General features: G+C 48.0%; 1 protein-coding gene across 12 annotated transcripts in view; it reads left to right on the top strand.

Annotated features, from left to right (window-relative positions):
* The window catches only part of TMEM275 (transmembrane protein 275), a 54,779-nt gene that overhangs the window by 5,774 nt on the left and 24,182 nt on the right, over window positions 1–24,823 (top strand). For 7 of the 12 annotated variants that reach the window (XR_016442552.1, XR_016442547.1, XR_016442545.1 and 4 more), the window contains exons 2-10: window positions 3,207–3,393; window positions 4,042–5,728; window positions 8,985–9,064; window positions 9,880–10,834; window positions 11,435–11,542; window positions 11,664–11,798; window positions 12,566–12,629; window positions 13,198–13,468; window positions 13,884–14,025. Coding sequence is in view for 1 of the 12 variants with exons in the window: in XM_090048666.1 (XP_089904792.1) it covers window positions 4,124–4,672 (549 nt within the window). In the remaining 11 variants the exon portion in view is untranslated. Of the gene's footprint in view, window positions 1–3,206; window positions 3,394–4,041; window positions 7,210–8,984; window positions 9,065–9,879; window positions 10,835–11,434; window positions 11,543–11,663; window positions 11,799–12,565; window positions 12,630–13,197; window positions 13,469–13,883; window positions 14,026–24,823 lie in introns of those variants that run through there. The other 5 variants (XR_016442551.1, XR_016442549.1, XR_016442554.1 and 2 more) reach the window with 5 other exon arrangements.

Raw genomic sequence — 24,823 nt, 5'->3', positions numbered from 1 at the left:
TCTCAGCCTTCTCTTTTGGAGCCTGAAGAGATCCAGGTCCTTCAATCTCCCCTTACTGGCCCCTAACCATACAAGTGACCCTTCTCTGGACCCTCTCGAGAGTGTCCACATCCCTCTTGAAGTGCGGCACCCAAAACTGGATGCAGCACTCCAACTGCAGCCTGTCCAATGCTACATAAAAGGGAAATATCGCCTTCTTGGACCTGTTCCTCATGCACCTGCACATGCACCATTGCTCTTGCAAGGCAGAATAAAGGGAGATGGAAGGGGTGGGGGGGGAGATCTTACCTTGAAAATATTGAGTAGCAGCAGCTAGGGAGTTGAGTATGATCACTGTATTGTATTGCTTTTACTTCATTCCCGCCCCCCCATCCCCACAGAGGTTGACTGCAGAAACTACTATTACTATTACTGTATTTCCTCACTTACGATGTGTACCCCAGTTTCCTGCAGTTGATTTTTGGGCGAAAGCAATGCATGTTGCATGTGCTAGATATGATAGTTTGAAAGGGGGCAAGCTGTCTGACTTGGTGAAGCCCAGTGCTGCCTTTTGGGAGGGGAATGTGCAGTTAAAGGGGCAGAGGAGGAGCACCTGCAAAGGGCTTGATCCCAAGATTTGGATTCAGTGGAAAAGTTCCTATTAACTTCAGTGGGATTTAGATCAGAGGCAGCAATCTCAGGGGTTGATCCTGGGGGTGGAGAGAGGCAGATGTAGTGCCGATGATCTGCATGTGTGGCAGGCAGGAAGAGGCTGAATGCTGTTGCACTCATTAATTTGCATCAGGCTGCATCTTGGAGGACTGGCCAGTTCTGCTTGGGTGTGGACTGAACTCACCAATTCAGCTCACGTGGACCAGCGCAGGAGAGGACGGCTTTCCTTGCCTGGGACAGCCCATAACCGGGGATCCAAAGGAATACGTCTCTGTTCCTGAACCTGCGTCTTCCATTTCCCTTACTGAGAAATCCCACAGCACTGGAGAGTGTGCGTGTGTCTGGGGGAAAAGCGGGGTAGAGCAGTGTATTTCTTTTCTAGTCCTTTTAGTCACCTAAACAGATCATTTTTAGACCTTCTGTATTGCAGGGTCAAGCTGCTGATGCCCAGGTAACACACGATATCCCAGCTGGAGCATCGTCCACCCAAAGAAAGGGAGTGCAGGGAAAATCAGGATTGCTCATACACTCCACTCTCAGGTGGATCTTGCATTGACTCGAGTGATGCTTGCACTTAAGCTGTTGCATGGAGCCGGCAACTCTTCCTTTACCCTGGGGCTTCTGTGTAGAGAAGCACTCGTCAAAGAGATGCTCACAAAATGAGCAGGGACTTAGCCCTGCAAGTTTCAAATCATCTAGTTGAGGTGGTTCAATACCTTTCAAAACTAGCAATCTATTTTCAGTGGAACTGGAGGACCCAGGAGAGGTGTTTGTATCTCCTGGCAATTCAGGAACACTTCACCGCCCCGGGAAAGCATGTTAAAGAAGTTCAGCTGGACTTTCAGGCAGGCTGATATACAGCAAACATTTGGGCACAACAGCAGTGAGATTGGGGGATGGCTTTGTTCCTTCGCTAATGTACCTTACTTATTCATATAACATACTCACCTTTCCCCCAAACATTGGAGGTCAGCAATTGGGTGTGAACGTTTTCATCGAGGAAACAGATTCTGAGCAGTTTGTTTAAAAAGAAAAATCTTTGTGTTTCTTCATTCTGCCTTCCCAAAACAAGGTGTCTGTCTGATTTGAGGGCGTATGGTATACAAGCAAACATGGTATTTCTTGAGTGGCCAGATGCTGCGCTCGCATTATGGTGACCCTTGGCTCTTGCAGAGAAGCAACCTGTTCTCCACCATGTTTGCCCTTGTAATCCCCATTCAGAAAATGGCACTGGAAGGCACTTCTCTAGGGTGCAGTCTCAGGTCAGGTTTTGCCTCCTAGTGACTACATGGCCTCTCATCCCCTCAGGTGAGATCTGTGTGTCTTTTCATGTTATTAAGCAGCAACATCTCGGTCTGTTCTTCCCTCTGCTGCTCTCCCCAGGAGCACATTGATGCCTATGAAAATGCTCTGGGCTGAGAGGAGAGGAGAGGCAAGAATGAAGGGAAGATGCTGTAGATTCATTTCCTTCTTTTTGCAGTCAGTCCCTTTCTCGCCTCTGTGAAAGCAAAGGCAACACTAGCATCGTGCTGGTGATCTCGAGCTGTACAGTAACATTGCAGTGCATGGGGCTGCACATTTCTTCAAGCCTCTGAGACAGCCGGTGTCAGGGAGAGTTTGCGGTTCCTTGCTACTTGCTATGGAGTGGCACTAGCAGCGCAGAGTGACCTCCAGGGCTGGATGGCAGTAATACCAGGCATCTAGGCACTCGCATCATTACCATCCATCATCTTTTGAGGCTGAGAGTCCTGCCATGATCTAATGCCCCCTGTCCTGTGGGAAGCAAGTGTTGCTTCTGCAGTTCAATGTCATTCACCAGGCAGGATGAGCTTCTGTTTCCTGATCCCAAAAAAGGAGATCTGTGTTGTTTCTTAGGATGATAGGAAGACCACTGGAATGCCTTTGATTGTCAGGCCCATCTTCGGGGGCATAACAAGGATGTGGTGACTGGCCTCAAAGTCTGCAGCAATTAAGAGTTGATAATAAATGCTCACTCTCACCTCAATCCAAGTGCAGACTCCTGGGTTATTTGGAAGTCAAAACAACAGTCAAGGAATGAGGAAAGTGGGCTGAAATGGTAATGCTTTGCTAGGCAAGAGGAATAGTATCTGGCCGTGTGCATCCCAGTGATTGGATGGCTCAGTGAAGGACGTATGTATACAGATATGTTTTCTGGAGAGCTTTGGATTCGTTCCCTGGCATATCAGAGGATCAGTGTCATAGAAAATTTGGGTTGGGAGGGAGCTCAGGAGGTCGCATCTAGCCCAACCCCCTGCTCCAAGCAGGACCAGCCCCAACTACATCATCCCAGGCAAGGCTTTGTCTACCTGGGTCTTCAAAACCTCCAAGAATGGAGAGCCCACACCTTTCTAAGTAACCTATTCCAGATTCCCACTACTTTGTTTCTGTTTGGCTGCTTTTTCTCACTGATGGGCCAGCAATGGTGGGGCTGGAGAATTGTCTCTGGAAGTTGCGATAATCTTGCATTGGCTTGTAATCAACTGGGGCTTCAGCCTGTGGTTTGGGTTACTGACTCAGTTTTTTACTTCCCTCAGGATCCTGAGCAAGTCGCTTCCTCCGATTGACTGATTTGTGTTACGCCAGTGCTCAGAGACCCCTTTAGAGCAGGGGCGGAGAGAGCACAGACCAAGGAGAACGTTTCCTGTCTCAAGAAGCCCATGATACAAGCCTGAACTGAGGGGCGACAAGTGGAAACGACCGATAGATCAAGCGAAGCACAAGGTGACAAAGCAAAGACGTTGAGGATGAGCCGTGGATCCTTCTGTGGTGATACTGAGAAGACCTCACCCAGAAGGATGCTCCATAGGGCCCCACACAGGCTCAACCTAGACATGAGGCAGTGAAGCTGCCCTGAAGTCAGCCTCTGAAAATGAGCATTGCTCCCTGTTGCAAAAGCAAAGCAAAACACGAGCACTGTGCCAGCAACCTGGCGGTGCGATAACATTACAGTGAATGGGCTCCAAGCCTGTGTCAGAGAGAGTCTGTGGTCCCTGTTGCTACTGGAGATCTCTGTTCCTGGCCTACCGGAGGGCATCAGCAGGGTGCTTCGTGCCCTAGCCCAGTTTCATTGCTGCAGCTCGGGGTTTGGGGGTTGGCGCTGCAGTGGGTGTGGGGTGCTTGCTTCTCAATAGCTCATTCATGAAAGCCACATATGAGAGGTAGGAAATGTTGTCTGAGATGGGACTGGCCAGTGGGCAAGTAGCACATCGATGCCCCGGATGCTGTTGAGCTCTGGGTGGGCATCATGACTGTCAAGGGATGTCAAGAAGGGGGTCCCTGATTTATCCCTCAGGAAGGGGTCTCTGAGTACCAGCACAATGCAATGATGGTTATTCAGTGACACTCTTTCTTGCTTCTCTGACTTTTCAGGGAAGTCCAAGAGAAGGCGTTATCTCGCCAATGCCATGTGTCAGCTGTAAGGAGTGAGGTCCTCTCAGAGACACGGCTCAACATGTTCAGTGAAAAGAGCAGCACCTCTTTGCCCAAGAAACCCAGCCAGAAAAAAACCCGGCCTCCGGGGCTCCCTTCACCTGCACTCTGCTGCGCCTGCGGACTTTGCATCATGCTGGCAGGAATCAACATCACCCTGGTGGGAGCATTTGCTTTCGGGACCTTCCTGCCCGTGAACAACCCTCCCATCATCATTGGACCCATCTTGCTGGTGGTGGCCTTCACCTTCTTTGGGGCGTGCTGCATCTGTAGCCGGAGACCTCCCGCTCACGGAGCAAGGAAATCCAAGCCGGGTTCCAACATGGGGCTCATCAAACCCGGGAGCACGGCTTTTGAGATCGAGACGAGTGAGCACACCGTCCAAGACACCACCGCCGTCCAGCTCAGCCCCACCAGCTCTCCAGTGTCCTCCAAAAAGTCCACACCCGTCCACGAGACCTCTAAGACCTGCAAACTCTTCACAATGGAGGGCAACGGGCCAGCAGCCAAATACACAGCAGGGGGGGACTCCATACAGCTTAACTTGCCCAGAGACCTTGTCACATCCTAAAACCGAGTCCACGTGCACATTAGCAGGCGTACTGTGGTCAGAAGGATGCAGCTATGGGGAGGGCATCTGAACTCTGCTCCTGAGTGGCTAGCAGATGTGTTGTTGGCCTCTTAAGGCACATTGAGAAAGGAAAGAGGGGGGATGTGGAAAATAGCAAACATAGTAGGAGAATGCAAGTGTTTTCTGGAGGGGGTTGTGTGTGTTTATAAGAGTTCACAAAAAGTGACGGCTAGAGAGTCGCCACCATCCAGTTACTGGGCAATTATGGACCTTTCTAATGTTTTTCGAATGAATTAATTTATTTAACAGGTTTTTAAAGAAACGATAACTCGGTGGCTAGAATTCAGGGCCACGGAGTGCCGATGGCTCTTTCTCTTTGCAAGTGATACCGTTGTTTAATGCAATAAAAAGACCGACACAGCGGTAATTAGAAATCGGTATCACCCAGTAACTGGATACTTACAGAGCTTTGGGGTTGGGCTTCTTTGGAGGGCAATTTACTCTAATGCAATTGCAAATACAACACAAATTGTAACTTCCATGTTTTTTGATCTTTTCCAAACCTTTCCTTTCTCTTTGTGATTTTTCACCTCCCACAGGTCTGTTGTGAGGCAAAGAACATGGGTCATTTTTCCTCTCTGATCATTCAGACGTATCTTGGTTGTGATACCGGTAAACCATGCATCTCAGAAGGTCAGTTGTGCTCGAATGCAGAGGGACAGCAGGGGGGTGATTAAAATGGGCTGAAAGGAAGACTAGCACTGGGACAGCCCACAGATAAAATGGGAGGGGAAATGACTATGCGCTGATTCAGGTGTCAAGAGGCCACATGGAGGAGTAGCAGTGGATCAGAATTAGATGCTACCTGGCGCATGCTGGGGCACACAGATTGAGCATACATCTGCTTTTATTTGGGAGGGGAAAGTTACCTTATGGCCCTGATCATGAAACAGGCCAGTGGAGCTAGAAGGTGATGACAGGATTTCTTTTACCTTGCAGCGAGTGGCCATCGGTCCTGTTGGTTGGCTGTAAGTTGTACAAGATGTAGGAAGCGACGTAAGTCCCTTGGTGAAGTCACTGGGGTATTGTGAGGCAGAGGGGGAGGGGTATGGAGTATAAAGTCCTGGAGAGGCCTTTGATGCTCTGGAAGAGAGGTCAGTATTGTCCACTGCTGTGCATGAAAGACTCCCTCCTCATTCTGGGTGCTCCAGGGGTGCAGGGATGAGGCCGTCTTGTAGTTGGGCGAGATGTAGAGCTGAGGAGCTGCTATGCAGCCTGCTTCCCTCATGCACAGCTGGCCTTTCAGCAGTGGATATTAATACCACCATCAAGAGCATTCATCTCTGCTCCTTGCAGCTGCCTCTTCTGCAAGATGGATGGGGCACGGTGGAGAGGAGGCAGCCAGCTCCAGCGAAGATCCCCAGGGAGCCCTGCACAAAAGGGCCTGAAGAGTGGTTGAAAGGGCAGGTCTCAGGGGGCCTTAAGCTCCAGCCCCAGATGCTCATAAACCATGAGCCAAGCCCCCACAAATCCAAAACAGGGCCTTGAAATCTAATGTGCATTATTTTGCTTGCTTCTTTGTGCTGGCAAATGGTGTCAGATTCAGGTTACTGACCTTCTTTTGGAGGGGACATGCTGTCAGGCCTTTTCCCCACAACCCAGAGGGGTATATAGACCCGCTGTGCTAACAAGAAAACAGAGGGCCTCACCTGTTCACATGACTCCAAGAGGTGGGTGTTTAAAGAGAGGGAGGAACCCCACCAAATCTCATGAGACTGATGAAATGGGTCTAAGGTACGCTACAAAAACACTTGTGTTGATTGCACCGGTGTAACTTTCTCATGTGTTCGGACCCTCAAGAAGGCAAAATTGCTCTGTGCCCTCAGCTGGGTCTCCAGGGTCCTGCTTATCTGGTCTTGGATAACCAGGATAACTTGGATAACTACCTGCTGGTGGTTGTCATTCATTGGTTGTCACTAGGATTTCTTTCCACACCTGTTTGGCCTGATAAATGCTAACACTGGCTAGTATAGGATGGCCCCCAGCTCGCTTTACAAATCGCTGATGGTCTTCTGGGAATTTGTTCAATGAAATCACTCTCCATCATGATCATTCATGAGCTGGGCAAGGTGATGATGGTAGGGGTGATGGCATGTTGGCCAGGGTAACAATGAGGTATCCGTGTGTTAACAAACCACCTGTTTCTGCTGCCTTCCCCTGAGCGGAGGGTATGGCAATGCCACCCTCCTAGACATGATGTGGGATAGAGGTGGGGGTGTTCTCCTGATGTGGCGCTGTCCTGCTTTTCAGTTTTCCCCGTCTGTCTGCCTCCGTGATTGGCTGTGAATAAATAACGTGCAACTCTGTGCATCCTTCTTGCACTGCAGGAGTCCAGGAGTTTTTTCTTGTGATGAAAGTCTGATTTTTTTTTTTTTTTTTTGTTGGTGGTGGTGTAAAGGTTGATTTTTATTATGGTTATTGTTGTTATTCTTTCTGTGTAATGTGAAGAGAGACCTATTAAAAATAGCTCTTGGTGACTTTTTTGCTGGAATGTGCTGTTTCAGTTCTTCTTAAATCTCTTCTCATACCATTGTGGTTGGTTGTGTCTCTGTAGCAAGAGCAATTTGTTTCTCCATCTGTGCCTTACACAGGGCACGTCTACATGAGACACTTATTGTGCATTAGCCTAATAACACTGTGCAGAAGTGGGTCACAGCACAAACTCTTGCTAATACCCGACTGCACTGTGTTATTAGCCTAAAGTGCATTAAGCATGACTAAATAACTGTTCATTGGTGCTACTGCGCAGTAACTCTTGGTACTGCGCATTTAGTTAGTACCTTATTAACCAAGTACTAAACTAAATGTGCAGCATCTAAGTTGCATTAATGAACGTGTGGATGTGCCCACAGTGGCATTATTCATTTCCTGTCAGGTACTAGCACCTGCCAGAAGGCAAGCTTTCTCAGGATGCTTTTGAGGCCACAGCAAGTGATTGAGTGGGAGATGGAGATTAGCTCTCCCCACTGGGAGGCTGGAGGTATCATCCTCCCTATAGACATAGCCATCAAATACATTATCTGGCACAGGCTGGTTTGTAGTGATCGCTGGGGAGTCGCACACAGCAGTTGCAGCTGGGTCCTTGTTTTTTCAGTTAAGTCAAGGTATGTGTATTATGGATTGAATTCTGCCCTGTCTTGCATGTAGCAACTCCACTGGCATCAGTGGGGAGGTATATTAGGTATTTTTAGGCAGGGTCCATGTCCTTATATCGTATGTGATCTCTTCACAAGAGATTTTGGGCTGCTTTTCTGAGCGGACACTGAGTCTTGTGGTTTTAACAGAGGGTGGGAGCTGGGAACTCCTGTGTACTAATCCCAGGTCTGACACTGAGTTATCCTATAGCCTCTGTCTGTTCACTTCACAGCTCTCTGCCTCCATCTCCCCATAGGTCTAGTAGAGTCAGCCCTTTGAGGATCATAGGAAAAAGTACAAAGTATTAGGCAACTGCAATCTTGGGTTTTGAGTAACAGGAGAAATAAGCCATAAAGGACTATATGCATGGGAGCACGTGTGCGTTTTTGTAAGGGTGCATGTTTATTCAGCATAGCATCCACGATCAAAGAAAACTCGTGTTATCCCACATAATTAAGCAATGATGCCTAAAGGCCAGCGTAGCTGAGACCTTATCGAAAAGCATAGTACTTTATTAAATACTTAAAATACAGGAGTCTCCTCTGAGTGCTTTATTAAGTACTTAAACTACTTAATAAAGTACTAACCTCCCCAGTCTCGTCTAAGTGAATGGGCGAATATTAATATGGTATGTGTTCAGACCTGCAGGTGGGGGGAAGCGTAAGGGTGAATATTTAAGACTGTGAGTATGAATGTGGTTTGTTTTGTGTGTGTGCAAATGAGTGGAGACATGCTATCTGCTTTGTATTTTGTTCCTGCACTTAGCCCAGAGATGGAGAGAGGTGGTGGGTAGGGAGAACTCGGGTGGGGAGAAAAGAGAGATTGGAGAGGCTGGAAACTTACCTCGTCAAGAGATTCTCTTTTGCACCCAGAGAAATGATTTCGGATGGAAGGAAATCTCTCCTTCCCAGGCATTACGGCTGCAGGAAGGGCTGTGAAATGAGCTCTTGGAGGAGCTCAGATGGGAGGTCAAATGGGAACCTGCAGATACAAACAGGGCTAAAGAAAACTTCTTGGAAGGATATTGCTTTTCAAAACCAGGCGAGGCAAGAAAGGAACAGCTTTGAGATTCCCAGATGCCTTCTGATGCCTTTCCTTGATCCTTTTCTGCTTACAGCTGTGTTGACCTTTGTCCTAACTCTAAGCCTGTTTCCAAGTGCTGCAGGGTGAGTCTCTCTGCCCCCGGGAGTACACCAGGTAAATATTAAGCTAAGTAAATGGCAATGTCTATTCCACTTAGCCTACTTGTTAGGGCAGGAGCCATTTCCCCCTTATTTTGGTGCTTGGTGAGCGTGAAGTGAATGCAGATAAACAGGGATGGATTCAGGGAAACTGCTTTGTATTATTCCTGCCAGTCCACTGTGCTTTTCACCTGGGGATCCCTGAGTGTTTTATACACCTCACAACACCTCTACCGGGCAGGCAAAGGCTATGCAATGTGGCGAATAACTTCATCCATCATCGACGTGGCGTTGCCTTGAGGGAGGAACATGGTGGCTGCTAATAACAGAGAGCGGTGCTGCCCAACCGTAGAAGTGAGGATGTAAAGGAGTGGGGAAATGTTTTAGGTGAAGCAGCAGAGGGATTTGTCGCAGTTTCATTAGTGGTTAATTTGGAAACAAGCTCAGGAGGAGTGGCCAATATTTTTGGCTGGGTTTTTCAAAAGGAGGAGAGGCTTACATCTATAAAAGGCACACAAAGAGAGGACTTGATTTCCCCAGGCCCCAAGCATGGCATGCTGGTTATTTTTGCTTTCCCTAGTTTCCTGGGTGGGATGTCCTACTTGAACATGTTACAGCAGGGAGTGATCTTCTCCAACTGACTTTCCTTGGGGTATGTCACTGCGTAAGGAACACTTTAGAAACTTTGGTATAAGTGCCTTCATCTTATATACGTCCTCCGTTGCGCTTGGGCGCTGTAAACGTGTCGCGGAAACCACAGAAATGCTAGGTTAACCTTGTGCCAAGACAGGGTTGCAGAGCCTGGTTCCATGTTTCTGCTGATTCCAACAGGAAAAGACTGACACCGTGTTTGACCAGAGTAATAGGAACAAAGGAATTCACAGACTCACTGAAGTTTAGGGCTGGAAGGGACTTCGGGAGATCATCGGGTCCAGCCCGCTGCTCTGGGCAGGAAAGACTGCAGGGGTCAAATTACCTCCAGCAAGGCGTGTGTCGGGTCTCCTTTTGAAGAGCTCCAGGGTAGGTGCCAGCACCACCACCGCTGGGAGTCTATTCCAGAGTCTGCTCACACGAACCGTGACGTTTTTTCCTTATATCTGGTCTGAAATCTTCTTCTAGGAGTTTATGACCATTGCATCCAGTCCAAAACCTTCTTCTAGGAGTTTATGACCATTGCATCCAGTCCAAAACCTTCTTCTAGGAGCTTATGACCATTATGACTGTGATTAAAGCCCATTACCATAAGGACCAGCACTCAGTGTTGAGTGGAAACCTAACTGATAACCTCTAAAGACCATCCTAGCTAAACAGTTGTTAAGCAATGAAAGTGGAGCTCTGTCATTAATTCTTTCACTTCACTGGAGGGGGTGTTCTAGACGTCTCCAAAGTGGGGTGCGCAAGACGATCCGTTGAGGTGCGGGAAGAAAATACTAGAACTTCTATTTCTATTCCTATTTATATAAATATACGTATATTGGGGGTGCATGCTCAAAAATGTTTTACTGATAGGGGTGCACATTATATAAATATGCACATATTGGGGGGGGGTGCTCAAAACTTTTTTACTGATAGGGTGCACAATCAAAAAAGTTTGGAGACCACTGGTCTAGACAACCAGCCTCTTTTATTAACATATATCCAGTCAACGTTTATTTAGATGCATGTCATTAATGATTTATATTTATGATTGTGAACCTGGAGAGGGTTGGGGATGACAGACCTGAGGAACTGAACAGCCAGCGAGAACTCGGAGATCTTGGAAACCAGCCTGCATCTCGCCTCCCAGGTATGAGTACATTTTTGCATTGCCATTGCCTGATCTGAATGTGAACTTTACAATAAACAGCTGCTCTTAAGAGGAGAGAGGCGAGTTCTCTTTTTATTCCAGGACCTTGTCCAACCATGGTTGCCCCTTTGTTTTCCTTTTGTGGGGGATAAAAGGACAGCACCGCATAGTCCCCATCAAGTCCATAAAGCAGTTTCTCCTCTGAAAGGTAGTCTTGGAGTTTTTCCATTCATAGGAAAACCTCTGGACAAGGTAGTTAGCTCCCTGTACCTTCAAAGCCAAAATAGTTCTTGATCTGACTCTCCATTCCTAGGTGACAGCGCTCTCTCCTTAGGAGCCAAGGGGGTAGGGTATGCTCCATGCTATAAAAGGAAGAAAGGAAGGAAGTAGTCTGTAATGAAGGAGCAGAATGGTGGCAAAAGAGTCCAGTTTTCAGCAATGAGGCCCTCGCACAGCAACCAAATCAGCCCCTAGAGCAGTGTGTGAGAGACAAGCCCTGCAAACACATTGGCATGGCTGGCATTTGCTTCTGCTGCCTTGGAGCAATGAATCCAACCTGGCCTACAGAGACATTTTATCTTCTACTTTTGTTCTCCCCAGTGCATTGTTTTTCCTTCATAAAGGCTCTGAATAATCCAGCCAAGAAGAAAAGCCCCTCCAGGCTCTGACACCTTTGTGTACTGACAACCCCATTCAGCAACCTGCACGGTGAGTCATGGTGAGCCTGTTTCTTAAAGAATTAAAGGGGCCAGCTCCTCCGTTGCTGTAAATCTAGGAGAGTTTGTGCCTGTTTTCCACCAGCTGAGAATTTCCCCCAAATATTTTCAAGGATTGGTAAATAAAGGAGAGGAATGGACGCATGAATGGACAGACAGATGGGCGGATGGATCTAGAATGCACACCCCAATCTCCCCCAGCTGCTGGTTGTGGAAGAAAAGGTGTGCATTATATGTGAGAAAATAAGGTAAGTACCTATGTGTGTGTGTGTGTGTGCGCGCATGCGTGTATGTACATGTGTGTTTTCCTAGGATTGGCAAGATGGTCAATTGATCAGTCAAATATTGCATATTTTTTGACTGGTCAAGGATTATAGCAGTTGTACATAAAACCTACCTTTTTGTAGTTTTCTTGGAAGAAATATGTTTTTTTTAATTGTTTTTTGACACATTTCTTGATGGAAAAGTTGTCCTTTTTCTGTGTATTATTTGGACGTACTGGCAATTTTTTTAACAATTTTGACCAAGATTTGACTGGTCAATTAATCGAGCTTTATTTGACCAGTCAGATACCCAACCCTATATGCTCCTGAATATTCATAGAAACAGTGACATGACTTTGCTTTGATGATGTTCATAGGCTACACTGGATTATTGCAAGTGGGTAAGATTAACGTGTGCAAGGTGGAATGCCTGGTTCAAGCCCCTGTTCAGCCACAAGCTTCTCATGTTGACCTTGGCCAAGTCCCTTAACCTTTCTGCTGCTCTGTTCCCCGTTCCCACAATGGGGATAACTGCATTTCCTTGGCTCAGCGGGGCTGCTTGAAGGGGAAGTGCATCAAAAGGCTGAGCTTCATATGCCTGGGTCCTCAAAGCTATTTAGGTACTTGTTTCTGATCAGTAGGGTTTAGTTATACAGAGAAGGTACGTACCTCAGGATCCTTGGACCTTAGATACTGCAGTACTGGGTACAATATACTGTATTTTCTTGCATCTAACATGTCCCTGGATATAGCACGCACCTTATTTTTGGAAGGCCCCAAGAAGGAAGAAGAAAAAAGCCTTACTTTCGGGTATAGGTAAGTACCAGAGATCTAGGGTTACTAGGGGCTGGGGGCCGTGGGCCGAGGCAGCCAGATCTGGTACACTGGGGTTGCATGACATGGTGGGGCCTGATCTGGCAACCTGGCTCTGGGGCTGTGTGCTGGGTCCAACCCTGCTTCCTGGCTCCAGGGCCATGTCCCGAGTCTGGGACTGATCGCTGGCTATGGAGCCACATGCTGGGTTCAGGGCCTGATATGCTGGACGAACTCTGCATGCCGTCCTGCTCCAGCTGGGGATGGGGGGCTCCCGATGGGCCCAGAGACATGGTAGCTGCGGGAGCAGGAAGGGAGGGAGCGAGCAGTGGCAGGGTTAATTGCCCTGGCTCCCAGAGCTGTGGCAATTAGTACAGTCACCACTTCCCTATCCCCAAATTTCCAGACCCATGGGGATCCTGTTTCCTTACATTGAATGAGCACCCCAATCTTTCCCAGCTGTTTTGGGAGAAATAGGCATGCATTATATCTGAGAAAATAAGGTAAGTAATTAAGATGGATAATAGATGTCCCTTTAGTTGTTTGATGCTATTAACCTCTTATCTTCCAGGTGTTGTTCTGCTGGCAAAACCGTGTGCTTCACCTCGCCTGACAACTCTGATGCGTGTCTGTTAGTAGCCATGAGAGCCATGGACATGTTTCTACTCTGGGAGCAGTTTTCCAAGTTGAAATTCCCCAGCGTTCAGCAATGCATTTAAACATGGCAAGGAGTATTCACAGCTGCTAATTACCATGCAATCCTCACCTAGCTGAATGGAGCTTGTGGTTGGATCAAACCTCATCTCTGAGTACGGCCACTCAGACTTGTAGGTCATCTCTGGGTAAGCACTACATCCCCAGCCTTACAGCTTCCTAAATTAATAGTCAATATGCTTCAATTCTGGTGCTATCAAGAGGTGCAGGATCTACTGAGACCGGTGCTGTACAGTTCCCCCTTTGTCAAGAGTTACAGTCTGTGTATTTTTCCGAATCCAGTCCACTTCTCTCCCCGTTGCACGTATGGGAATTGGTTTCCACTAGCCAATTCTGCCCTCAACTTATGCCTTTAATCTGCCCAGGGGCTTACATATAAGGTTTCTCCTGTGAAGGATGGCTCTCTTTTCCTTTAGCCCTGGGGCTGCCTTGATTAGAGCAATCTGTCACTGTCACAACACAGCCCAGGTTAGCCCACCCTTCTTACCCCTTCTGTTTGTGCAATAACTCCATCCTTTACTCTGTGTTCCTCTGACTTCCCAGAACAGGCGTCCTGGCTGAAAGCTGTTTGACATCCCCTGGATAGACATGTTGCTCTTCCATAATTTGGGTCTGTGCTGGCACGCTCAGGCTGAGGCTACTAAAGACATGGCAGAATCTCCATCCTTAGAGGCACCAGGGACAGGTGAGCACAGACTGCCTAAATCAGGGTAACTAACTAAATCAGAGATGTATAAGCTTTCATAAGCAGCATCTTGCTTCATTAGCATGCTTGACCTTTGCTGTGATGCCTACAACCCCAAGCTTGGAAGTCAGAAAAACTCAGGTTCAAACTCCGCCTGAGGAAGGGGAAAACCTAGATCTTGGGTATCCAGCTTCTCAAGTGAATGCACCTCAGTTGTGGTAGGCAAGCAGCTCCCCTCCTCCTCCGACCCTGAGCAGGGGGCTGGACTAGATGACTTCGCAAGGTCCCTTCCAGCTGTGCTTTCCTGAGCTGTAGCATTGTAGTTGCTTCTAAACAGTTTATGTGAAAACAAATTGGCAGGATCATGCACATCATTTGAAAAAAGAGCTGTAGCAAAAGAAGCCCAGATTGCTTCTTCATGCCCAGTGCATGGTGGTCCTCATACTGGAATAGATGGCAGATGACTTTTTACCCCCTGTTCTGTATTTATATACCTTGGGACTCATTGCAATGTCACTAAAATACATTCGCATGTTATATTTGCCCTCCTATAACAAGAGCGAGCTTTGACACGCTCACAGTGGAACCAATTCCAACCAAAGTGGTGCCGGCTTCTACCCTGGGAGTCTTTAAGAGGAGGTTAGATGAACACCTTGCCGGGGCCGTTTGACCCCAGTACTCTTTCCTGCCATGGCAGGGGGTCGGACTCGATGATCTGCCCAGGTCCCTTCCAACCCTACCACCTATAAAGTAGTAACCCAGGGCAGTAAAACATTAGTTAGCTATTTCTTGAGTGAAAGGGGTATAGTCTCCAGATGCCTTATGAGAAGCCAAGCCCCTGGTGAGGTTGCATTTATCTCTTCACAGTGATAAACCCGACTGCTAAGCCAACAGGTGTTGCTCACAGCAGGGATGACTTTGGGGCATGATTCTTGCTTCGGTGCCATCAGTGTCCTATTTGAAAATGGGGAGAGAGGCTAAAGGTACTGGATTTAAATATGAACACCTCCTCAGGGAAGTTGGTGGCTGGCCATTCTTGCCCTATTGGGAATGGTGACTTTGGGCAAGTTACTTCCCGGGGGGGAGGAACTGCACATCCAGCCTCTGTGCAGGTGGTTGGATTAGATGACCCTCAAGGTCCCTCCTCCAGAAGGGTTGAGTGATCTCTTGCTGAGTAATCCCAGGTTAGGAGAAGACAGTTCGGTGGCTCCCTTGACACACCACGCTGCAAGCGTAGCCGTCAAGAGATACATGAACATTTCAGCTAATATATGGCTGTGGTCCGCCTTTGCGACTCGCTGGAGACCAAAAGATAGAACAGAGGCTCAAAGACAATCGTAGCATCTGAGAAGCTGACCAGACAGTCTAGAGAGAAAAGGTCTGCTTTGCAAAGGTAGGCACTGCAACGCCTGGCTTGTTCCTGCTTGACCCCTGCAGTGTGATTCCAAGTGCTTTATTCAGTGTAATTTGCTGTAATTGAAAAAATGAGCTACCAACCATTTCCCTTGTGAGGCCGTACCTGGCAGATCTCCCGCTGTTCATCTAGCCTTTTATGCCGTGATTTGCAAACATGAAATGGTTTTTGAATTCCCCTAGTGTCGACTGGGGCAGGGTATGAAGCTAAATATCTGGGCACCCTCGTCGGCAGGAGGTGAGAGCTGGGGTGAGGGAACAGGTTTTTCATCAGAAAGCGCCAAGTCACTGAAAAGGTTGTAGCCATACTGGTCTAGAGCCAAAAGGAATCAAAACTCATGGAAGAGGTGATAAATTAATAAAAATCTTTTATTTAGTAAAAAAAATATCACCTCTTCCACGAGTTTTAGGTCATTGAAAAGAGATTTGTAAGGCGAGTGCTCTAGTTTTGATTCAGCTTGTGTCAGGAAATGTGTCTCAGGTCCAGGATGAAATTTTGGGTCAAAATGAAAGGGAGAAAGAGAACCATGCTAGACTTTGTTTCCACTCCTTTGGTCATGGCCAGAAACCAGAGGTGTAACTACCAGAGTCTGCAGTGCCTCTCATTTTTGGGTCCCCTCTACTAGAAGGGTGCCCTGTCACCTACCACTCATCACGCTACTGCCAAACCCAAATTGCAAAGAGCAGAGTCCAGATCCAGACCCTTGTTTGAATCTGAGAGCGATCAGACCTGCAGAATCTCATTCTTCCTATGCAGCCCGTCGCACCTCTTTTTGTAGCCACCGGAAATGGCAGGAGACTCCTCAGTGCTGAGGTCTTAACCTTACTTCCTGCTACAACCTCTGCTTTGATGGAGCATGCAGTGTTGTACACAGAAGTGTGGCTCTGTGCCAGGCAGCAAAGTTTGCTGTAAAGTTGGAGATAAAATGACCTTTGCTGCCATGCAGGTAGCACGAACGCTTCTTCTGAGACAAATTCCCCTCTGCCGTTATCCTGGCTTGGAAACAGGAGGATCTGTGGGTTGCCATCTTCACCCCAAACTGAGCCAAACCACCCAGCTCTCTCATTAGTAGCTTGGATTTTTTCCCTCTTGTTGCAACAAGCTGGTGCTGTATCCCTTTAGGTATAACTGTGCACGTACACTGCTGATTTTAGCTTTTCAGATGGATTTGGACAGCTGCCCTGCAGAATCCGGATCCTGAATAGAGCAGAAAAAGGCAATGCTGTGATTTGCCTGTGTTTTTATTGCTGATCGGGAGACAAATAGAGCTCTTTGGTTTCTGAAGATCCGGAGAACCTCATATCAGTGCACTGAACTCATCAGGAGAATAAAAGCCAATCAGTGGGCACGTCTACATGAGGCGCTTACTGCGCATTAGCCTAATAACATGGCACAGTAGTATGTCATGGCAAAGACTGTGCTGATTGCTTACTGTGCTGTGTTATTAAGCTAATGCGCAGTAAACATCACTAAATAACTGGTTGCCGGCACTACTGCGCAGTAACTCTAGATACTACGCATTTAGTTAGTACTTTATTAAGGGAGTATTAAACTAAATGTGCAGTATCTAAGGTGCATTAATGAACATCTAGATGCACCCAGTCAGTAGCAGTCAAACTTAGAGGATGCCTTACTGCTTCCTTGGAAAAGCTCATGAGACCAACTCACTAGGTGTGTTTACACGTGCAAGTAATGCACCTGAATTTTCTGTGTAGAAAATTCAGGCTTATTAAGCTCTCCCTGGTCCATGTCTATGTGCGCACCCCTGTGGGAAGCTCCCCCAGGTGCCAGCCCTGGGCTGGTAGGAGGCATGGGTGCTTAGCCCTGAGCTCCAGAGGGAACTGTCTCAGCTGAGTGGGCAGCTGCCTTCTTGTTCTCTGGAGATCAGGTCCCAATCTCTGTGGGTACAAATTTCCATCAGGCAGTGCTGCCCCACGGCAGAGACAATTCTCCAGGCCACATAGAGGGGTTGGGACAAGTCCTGATCTCCATGTGGCTGGGAGGCAGCATCCTGTCAAACTAGGACATCTCTGCCCTGTGGCCCTCTGCTGCCTAGGCTGATGAGGATTTGCTCCCAGTCCACGATTTGCTCCCAGTCAGCATCTATATGTGTGGTACAGTGCATTAGTGAGTGCATTCTTTTTCTAGTACTTGTATCTACCGGTACTAGAAAACAGCACATTAGACTAATCTAGTGCACAGTAATTGCTGCACATGTGTAGACGGTGACACTTTACTGTGCATTAGGTTAGTCTAATGCACAGTAAAGCACCTTGTGTAGATACACCCATGGGTATTTAGTGAGGCTGGGGTTTAAGTCTAAAAGAGCAGCATAGTTGTGCATGTGTGAAAAGCCCCCGTGCCTTGGAGAGTTACTTTTAAAGTATGATTTCTCAGAAAGAAGGTGCTTTCCAAATTTTTTCACCTTCCTCTCTGCATCCTAAGGTTTGTGGCCAGTGTTTAGAACAGGAGGAGCCACACTCCTGGTTTCTTAGCCCATCTCCACCAGACTACCACTAACACCTGGGACAGCCTTGCCTACATCCCATAAGACCAAAGTAGGTGCCTAGATTTGGATCTGTGCTGGGTGAAGGGCTGTGTTATACTGGAGAGACTATAGCAGAAGCAGAATCATAAGATCATAGGAAAGTAGGGCTGGAAGGGACCTTATGAGGGCATCTAGTGCAGCCCCTTGCTCAAGGTAGAAGCATCCTGACTTCACCCTCCCAGCCAAGTGTCTGTCCAACCTGCTTTTGAACATTTCCAAGGATGGAAATTCCACCACTTCCCTAGGCCCCTGCTCCCCGCTTGACCACCCTGAGAGTCAGAAAGTTCCTCCTCATCTCCAGCCTATGTTTCCCTTGCTGCTGCTTGAGGCCATTGCTCCTGGTTCAGTGCCTTTCGGTCACAAAGAAAAGCCCATCTGCATTCTCTCTAGTAGCCCTTGGTCTTGTGGGTTAAGGCAGTGGCTTGGGACCCAGGAGATCTAGGTTCACTCCCAGCATTCCCTGGGCCTTCCTATCACCCACCCATTCATTGACCTTGCCTAGCTGCATGGTGTGGTGGCCACTGCCTTTGCCCCATCCCACACACACCCCTCCATTGCTAGTGCAGTGCATTCCTCATGCATGAGAATGGGTGATAGGGCTGCTCCCCGAAGCTCAGTGATTAAATCAGTCACTTCTTTCCCAAGGCCATTGCCTGGGACCTTCAGCCACCCCAGAGTCCTTCAATGTAGGGGGGACATTGAGCCCTTCCTATGGCCCACAGATCTGTAATCCTTCCATCCCATGGCTGTGCACAGGGAAAAGAGTCACACAAGAGCTGGAAGTCTGCTAAGCATAGACTAACTCAGTGTTAGCCCCTTCTCTCCCCAGCCCCCTCTTGCTCTGTGCTTCCCAGGCTTGGTGGCTGGATGAATAGCTCTGTCCCCTCTCTGCCCAGCTGCTGTTTATCCTTCTAACAATATGTTCCTCTCACTGCTGCTCAGCCCACCTTCTCGGGCTGTGCAAAACACCATTGTTTCATTTTGCTGTCCGTTTCACCGTTTTGAAGGGACAGTGTTTTGTTTCGTCATTTCATTTTGTTTCAAAGCACGGTCCCACTCTGTTTTGTCGAAACTGTTTCACTGTTTCAACTCGTTTCGCCCATAGGCTATAATGGGGAATCAAGAAAATGCCCCAAAAGTTGTCATTTTGTTCCTGATTCAGACGCCAATTGCAGGGATGGTAGCCCATTTCTTGAAGGCGTGAAGCCTGCCAAGTTTCAAGGAGATGAGTGCAGAGGTTTATCGAAAACTGTACCTTGAAGTCTTGAAAGCAGAATTTGCCAGAAGCGACAGCCTCCTTTCATCCGGCATGCAGATCTGGGGGCTGCTGGGTTGTGCCAGACTCTTCCCGGGGGGGCAGGACCCCAGATCTGTGCCAGATGACAGGAGGCTACCTGGAACCAGTGTTGGGCTCCATGAAGCTCAGCCCGGTGGCAGGAGGCAAAGTGCAGCCCTGGCTCTGCCTGTCTCCTGCCACCGGCCTGAGCTACATGGGGATGCGGAGCTGCTCAGAGTGCAGCTCTGGCTCTGCCCTGGCTCCCACTGCCAGGCTGCTTCAAAACTCAAAACGCTTCTAAACTCTTGAAACATTTTGAGTGGCTTCATTTTGTTTCAAAGCTGTTTCACTGCTTTTTGTTTCTTTTCGTTCTCAAAATGCGTCAAAACAGCTTCCAAATGAAATTTTGCACAGCCCTACCACCTTCCCATCCATCTCCCATCTCTTGAGCCGGCTTTGCCATTCTCCTCGCTTCTTCCAGTGGCTGTACATGGCCAATTCTTTTTCGGACTAGAGCTGAGGCTTCAAATGAGCTTCCAGGCTGGTCTTTCCCCTGGGGGAGAGGGAGGGTGGGGGTTGGGAGGTGGAACCGATGGGGACTAGCTTGCAGTGGGATTCCCAGGGGGAGCGATTGTAGCAGAATCGGGAGATTTCCCCCCAGGGGCTTCGGCAGCACCTGAGCCCTTCTGGCCACCGCTGAATCCCGTGTCCCCAGGAGGCAGTTCAAAATCCCTCTGGACGGCAGAGAGGTCCCTCAGCCTCCTCTCCCAGCTCAGGCTGCGGCTTCCAACCTTCCCCACATCTGAGCATCATGGGTATTTACACGTGTTACTCTGCAAAGAAAAAAACTGATTCGGTGCCTCATCCAGTGACTTGTAGAGATCACAAACAGTTGCTGGAGCAAGGATTGGAGGCCTAGGCTCCTCACTCCCAGCCAAGTGCTCCCCTCCCCTAGTGTGTCCTAGAGCCTGGGGGTCAGGGCTCTCTGCTGGGTTTTGGGAGAGGTGGGTTGGAGGCATGCATTAAGCCTGGGCTTCTCACCCACGAGGCAAATGCTCCTTTATCTAAATAGGAAAAGCCAACTGAGAGCATTCATGCCTCCTACCATGGTCCCCTCCATGCCAGGGCTCTCATTGTCTTGGGTTGTATAGTTGATGGGATTCTTCTGATTTGGTGCCCCAGAATAAAAAAGTAGCCTTAAGGGCAAAATGGAGGGATCTACTAGGAAAAGTAGCATTTTTTATTTTATTTTTTGAAAAGGAAAGGAAAGGAAGGCAGTGACTCTTTGTGAGCCAATGACATAGAGAAACACTGGTGCCCTGTTTGAAACCGTGCTATTATTAAATGTGTTGGAGCATCTTATACATTCAGTTGACCTGTGGTGGTCGTTGTGAGGTGTAGATTTCTTGTTTAAAGCTACACATCACCAAAATAAAGCTACCTTTGGACCTGCCATAAATGATTTTGTCGGTTTCCAGCAGGGGCGGATCCAGGACTTCCCAAAGCGGGGTGTAGAAGCATCAACCTGCAGTGCAGGGCTGACTGTATCCCTAGCTCCCAGCCTTTCTTCCTCCACCAACGCAGACAGACTGCCCCCAGGATCCTCCAGGGACTTTTTTAATTCCATAAAGGAGGTAAAAATCCCCCTCCCTGCCCCAGGAGCAGGCACAGGGAAGAGGATTCCCCCCAGCCACCCCCACTGCTGCTTTTCCCATCCCTAGCTGAGCCCATCCCACATGCAACCCAGCTGGGGCGGACAGAAACAGCTTTGATGCTCCCCATGCACCCTCTGGGATAGCTAGGACAGCGATAGCAGAAGTGGGGAGAGGAAAAAGAGAGGAAGGATTTTCACTTCCATCAAGGGTTTAAAAAAGAGACTCCAGTGGTATGATCCAATCCAGAAGAGTGGGGCAGCCATGGCACTGCACCGACCTGGATCCGCTCCGGTTACATATTAATAACGGTGAGAGAGAGTTGACGGAAACCCGTCAAGTCGAACCTATTCCTACTGTAATGGCGATGAGTTCAGTGGGATGGGTAAATGGTCAGAAATTCCCAAGGAAGTCAACAGTCACACTCAGGTTGTCAGAGCCACGTTGGATGCGGATCAGTTTGGAAAACTGATGCATCCCCATGAGATCTCAGGGCCTTTGAGAAAATCTGAAGTCTAACAGCTGCTAAATGCTGGAAAATCTGGCCCTGAGCGCTTTTAAAATGTGCATTAGATGTATAAATGCACCCATTTTTCTTTGTATGAATCCATGCATCCTTGTGCCATCCGTGCCCAGGAAAGCAGCAGCAATCTGATGGCCTTCAAGGGGGCATAGAAGGAAACCTGATGGAAGAGCTGCTTAAGGATCTGTTGCGCGTCTCTGAACTCTGTGGCAAATCTCAGCATCAAAACATCTTTAGGCTTAACGCTCCAGTTGCTCGGCCTGTCAGTTTTCTCAATGGAGCTCTGAGCGTAGCAAGTCATGAGGGTAATTATTAGCTAGGTTATGGTACTGAGAAGGCTTTTGAGGTTAGCTGCTGTGCCAGTCTGCCTCTTTGTACAGCACATCCATTAACGAGGCGCTTATTGTTCATCACAGAATGACTGGTTCCTGGAGAGAAAAGGAATTCTCAAGTCAAATAGTTTGCTTTATTAGCATCACAATGAAGCACGGAGCAGCTGTTGGAGTCAATCGGCAGGAGCAATATTGTTTTAATTACCTGCCTTTTTGTTTTTGCGTTCAGGCAATGAGTGCGTGCAAGGATGCGGCATCCATACATTTGCATCACGGTCATGCCTTGAGGCCTATACTGCAATGGGGGTCCAGCATGAGAGATGCAGGACATATGCCATGGCTAGGGTATGGCTACACTTCTGCAGCAATTGCTCCTGAGAAGCAAACGGGTGCTCAGGTCTGTGATAAAGCAACTGCGTTGCCTCACTTTGGGGCTTTGAGGTAGACGAAGAAGAATGGGTGGATGGGAAAGGATTTTGGGTGTCCATGTCAACAGACCCTGCTGTGAAGTTGGTACCATCCTCTCAGGGGTCATAACAGGCAGCCAAGCCTGGCTTAATTGCCTAGTGGGCCACACCTGTCTGGGCCTTTGACTGTCAGGTCTAAACCAGTTAATGGCTCCAGTTGACCACTGTCTAGGCCTTCTGATTGGCTGCTGGGATAACAGCTTCTGCATTTATGTCCAGTTGTGGCAACAGGCTCTAGGCCAGCCAATGGTTGTAACAAAGGTCTGCTTTGGTAGCCTTTGTGTTCCTGTGCTCTCCAGCTTTCCCCATTTCTGACCCTGCCTGGTTTTCTTCTTGGACTATAGCTTGGTGATTTTCCCTTGGATCTGATAACTTGACTCCCAAGCCCTGACTCAGCACATGTTTTAGCTTACATCCCTGGCCCCTGCCTTCCCAAAGTGGCCTAACCACTAGGTGAAGAACTGCCCACCTACGCCTCTATCTCCTTGTGTAATGTTGGCTCGTTGAATGGAGCCAGCTACCCCTAAAAGTTCACTGCAATGCCATCAACATGCGGAAGACCCTTGCCAATATCCCAGTGTTTGCCCCCAAAGTCTCCAGAATTGGGATGTGGCCCTTAAATGGGGGAAGCTGCTTTTTGTTCACTGGAATAGAAGCATGCAGACACTGTGCTGTCATGAGTCCCAAGATGGCTGCCTCTTGTCCCTGGGCTCGGCAAGCAGAAGAGGTGGAGTCCAGTTTTTTAACCTTCTCAGGGCCATAGGTATGGACTGAGCACCATATCTTGTTGCCTGAAGGAGCAAGTGAGCTGGCTGGGGGAAGAGCATGCAGTCTGTTGTATCTTGATGAGACTTTTGACATGCAAGGAACATTTTATTATTTATAGAAACCTATGTGAAGCCCTATATACAGTAAATGAGTTCATAGCCTTGCTTCTGCTCTCGCAAGGCTCTGGGACCTAGCCCTGTTGCTACACCGGGAAGTTTCTAGTGCCTCACCTAGACAGTCCTCCCTGAAGCCACACTTCCTGAACACTGTGTTTCCAGGAGGACTTACTCTATGTCACACAGTAAAAGCACTCCCCCCCCCACACTAAAATTTGCCTCCCAGAACCAAGATGTGTGTTTTGTTTCATATTAGTGGTATTAGTTTATGAGGAAGATGCCAAAGTCATGAATGCTCTTCTGATAGGATGGAAAATACCTGCTGTTCTCATCTTTGCTAGAAGCCAATGCACATGTTGCTGTGCTGGCTACTCTTAGTGCAGTTAGCCAACCCAAAGCAGAATTTACTAGCGTCAGTTCGACTTGGAGCCTAGGTGCAGACTTGGTTGTGCTTCCCTGCTTAAAATACAACCCAGGTGCAGTCTCTCCACATCAGTGTGCGGTATAGCCTCGGAGGATGGCTGAGGAAGATGTCATATTTGTTGCAGAGTGGTCTTCGAATTAGTGCAGTGAGTCATATTTTGTCTCATTGCTTCTTTGCGGGAAAGACGAGAAGTTATTCTGTACCCAGCAGCCGCAAGCAATTACCGTAGCAGCTTGATTGGTGCAAATTACCATCTCCATACAGGGCTTGTAGCTCTCTGCTTTATGAGGCTGTATTTAAATTTTAATGTTATAGATTGACTCTTGTTATAAAACCTAGCTGTGCTGATGGTTAAATGTCAAGCAAAACAATTAAGAGAAATCCCCTTTGGGATCTCTGGAATTAACACAGATTCCCCCAGCTGCCAGCCCATCCCTGCTCTGTTCTTTGGTATGAGAAAGGTTGTGTTTTAATCGGGGATGCACAACAGTGAACTTCTACACCTCTTTCCAATGCTGGAAAGCTTTGTATCTGTTCAGACAGCCAGCATCTGGGTAGACTATCACTTGCAGCCTGCATCAGTTGACCTCGAGAAGCCCGGGTGGTGGCTATGATGGTAGTTGAGTGGTTTGCATTTTGTAAGCACAGTGCTACATGAAATAAAAGCCTCTGATCAGACGACTGGATGGCTAGAATGGGAAAGATGAATGTTTACAGGACTGACCTATTAAAGGAAGATTGCAGTTGTATTTCTGAGGCCAGATCCTGTTAAGCGGTAATCTGGTGTATGAAAGCCAACACAGCCCATATGCTTACAGGTAGGTTGATGACAACTGTAGCTTCCTGCGAGGCCAGGGAAAGGTGAGATATCATATTGTCCACCATCCGGTTTCTTCAGCCAGAGGCATTTACTGAAAGAGTCAGCTCTAGCTCCACACATACAGTAGGTTGCTTTTTATTTTTTTCATCAAAACAGAAATGACTTTTTTCTCTTGATTTTTTTTTTTTTCTTTTCTTTTCTCAATTTCTCTGGGACAGGTAGTAGTAATGGCTGGATGTGTTCATTGCCTTGAGGTGATACTGCCATGTGAGATGGAGTAGGGAAAGAACCCCAACATTGTGACTTGGTGCTTTGTGTGTAGAGGTATCCTGGTATGGGCTGGGCAAGGAGAAGACTCTATGCACGGTGCTGAGGCTATACCAGAAATATCATATACCACTCTGGGCACCTTGGTACCAGAAGGATATTGATAAAGAGGGAATCCAGGAACAAGAAGG

Source organism: Crocodylus siamensis, chromosome 5 (assembly GCF_052110815.1).
Source record: "Crocodylus siamensis isolate JL-2025a chromosome 5, ASM5211081v1, whole genome shotgun sequence".
In the NCBI taxonomy this organism is placed as follows: Eukaryota; Metazoa; Chordata; order Crocodylia; family Crocodylidae; genus Crocodylus; species Crocodylus siamensis.
This window is presented reverse-complemented; position numbering and strand designations above follow the sequence as displayed.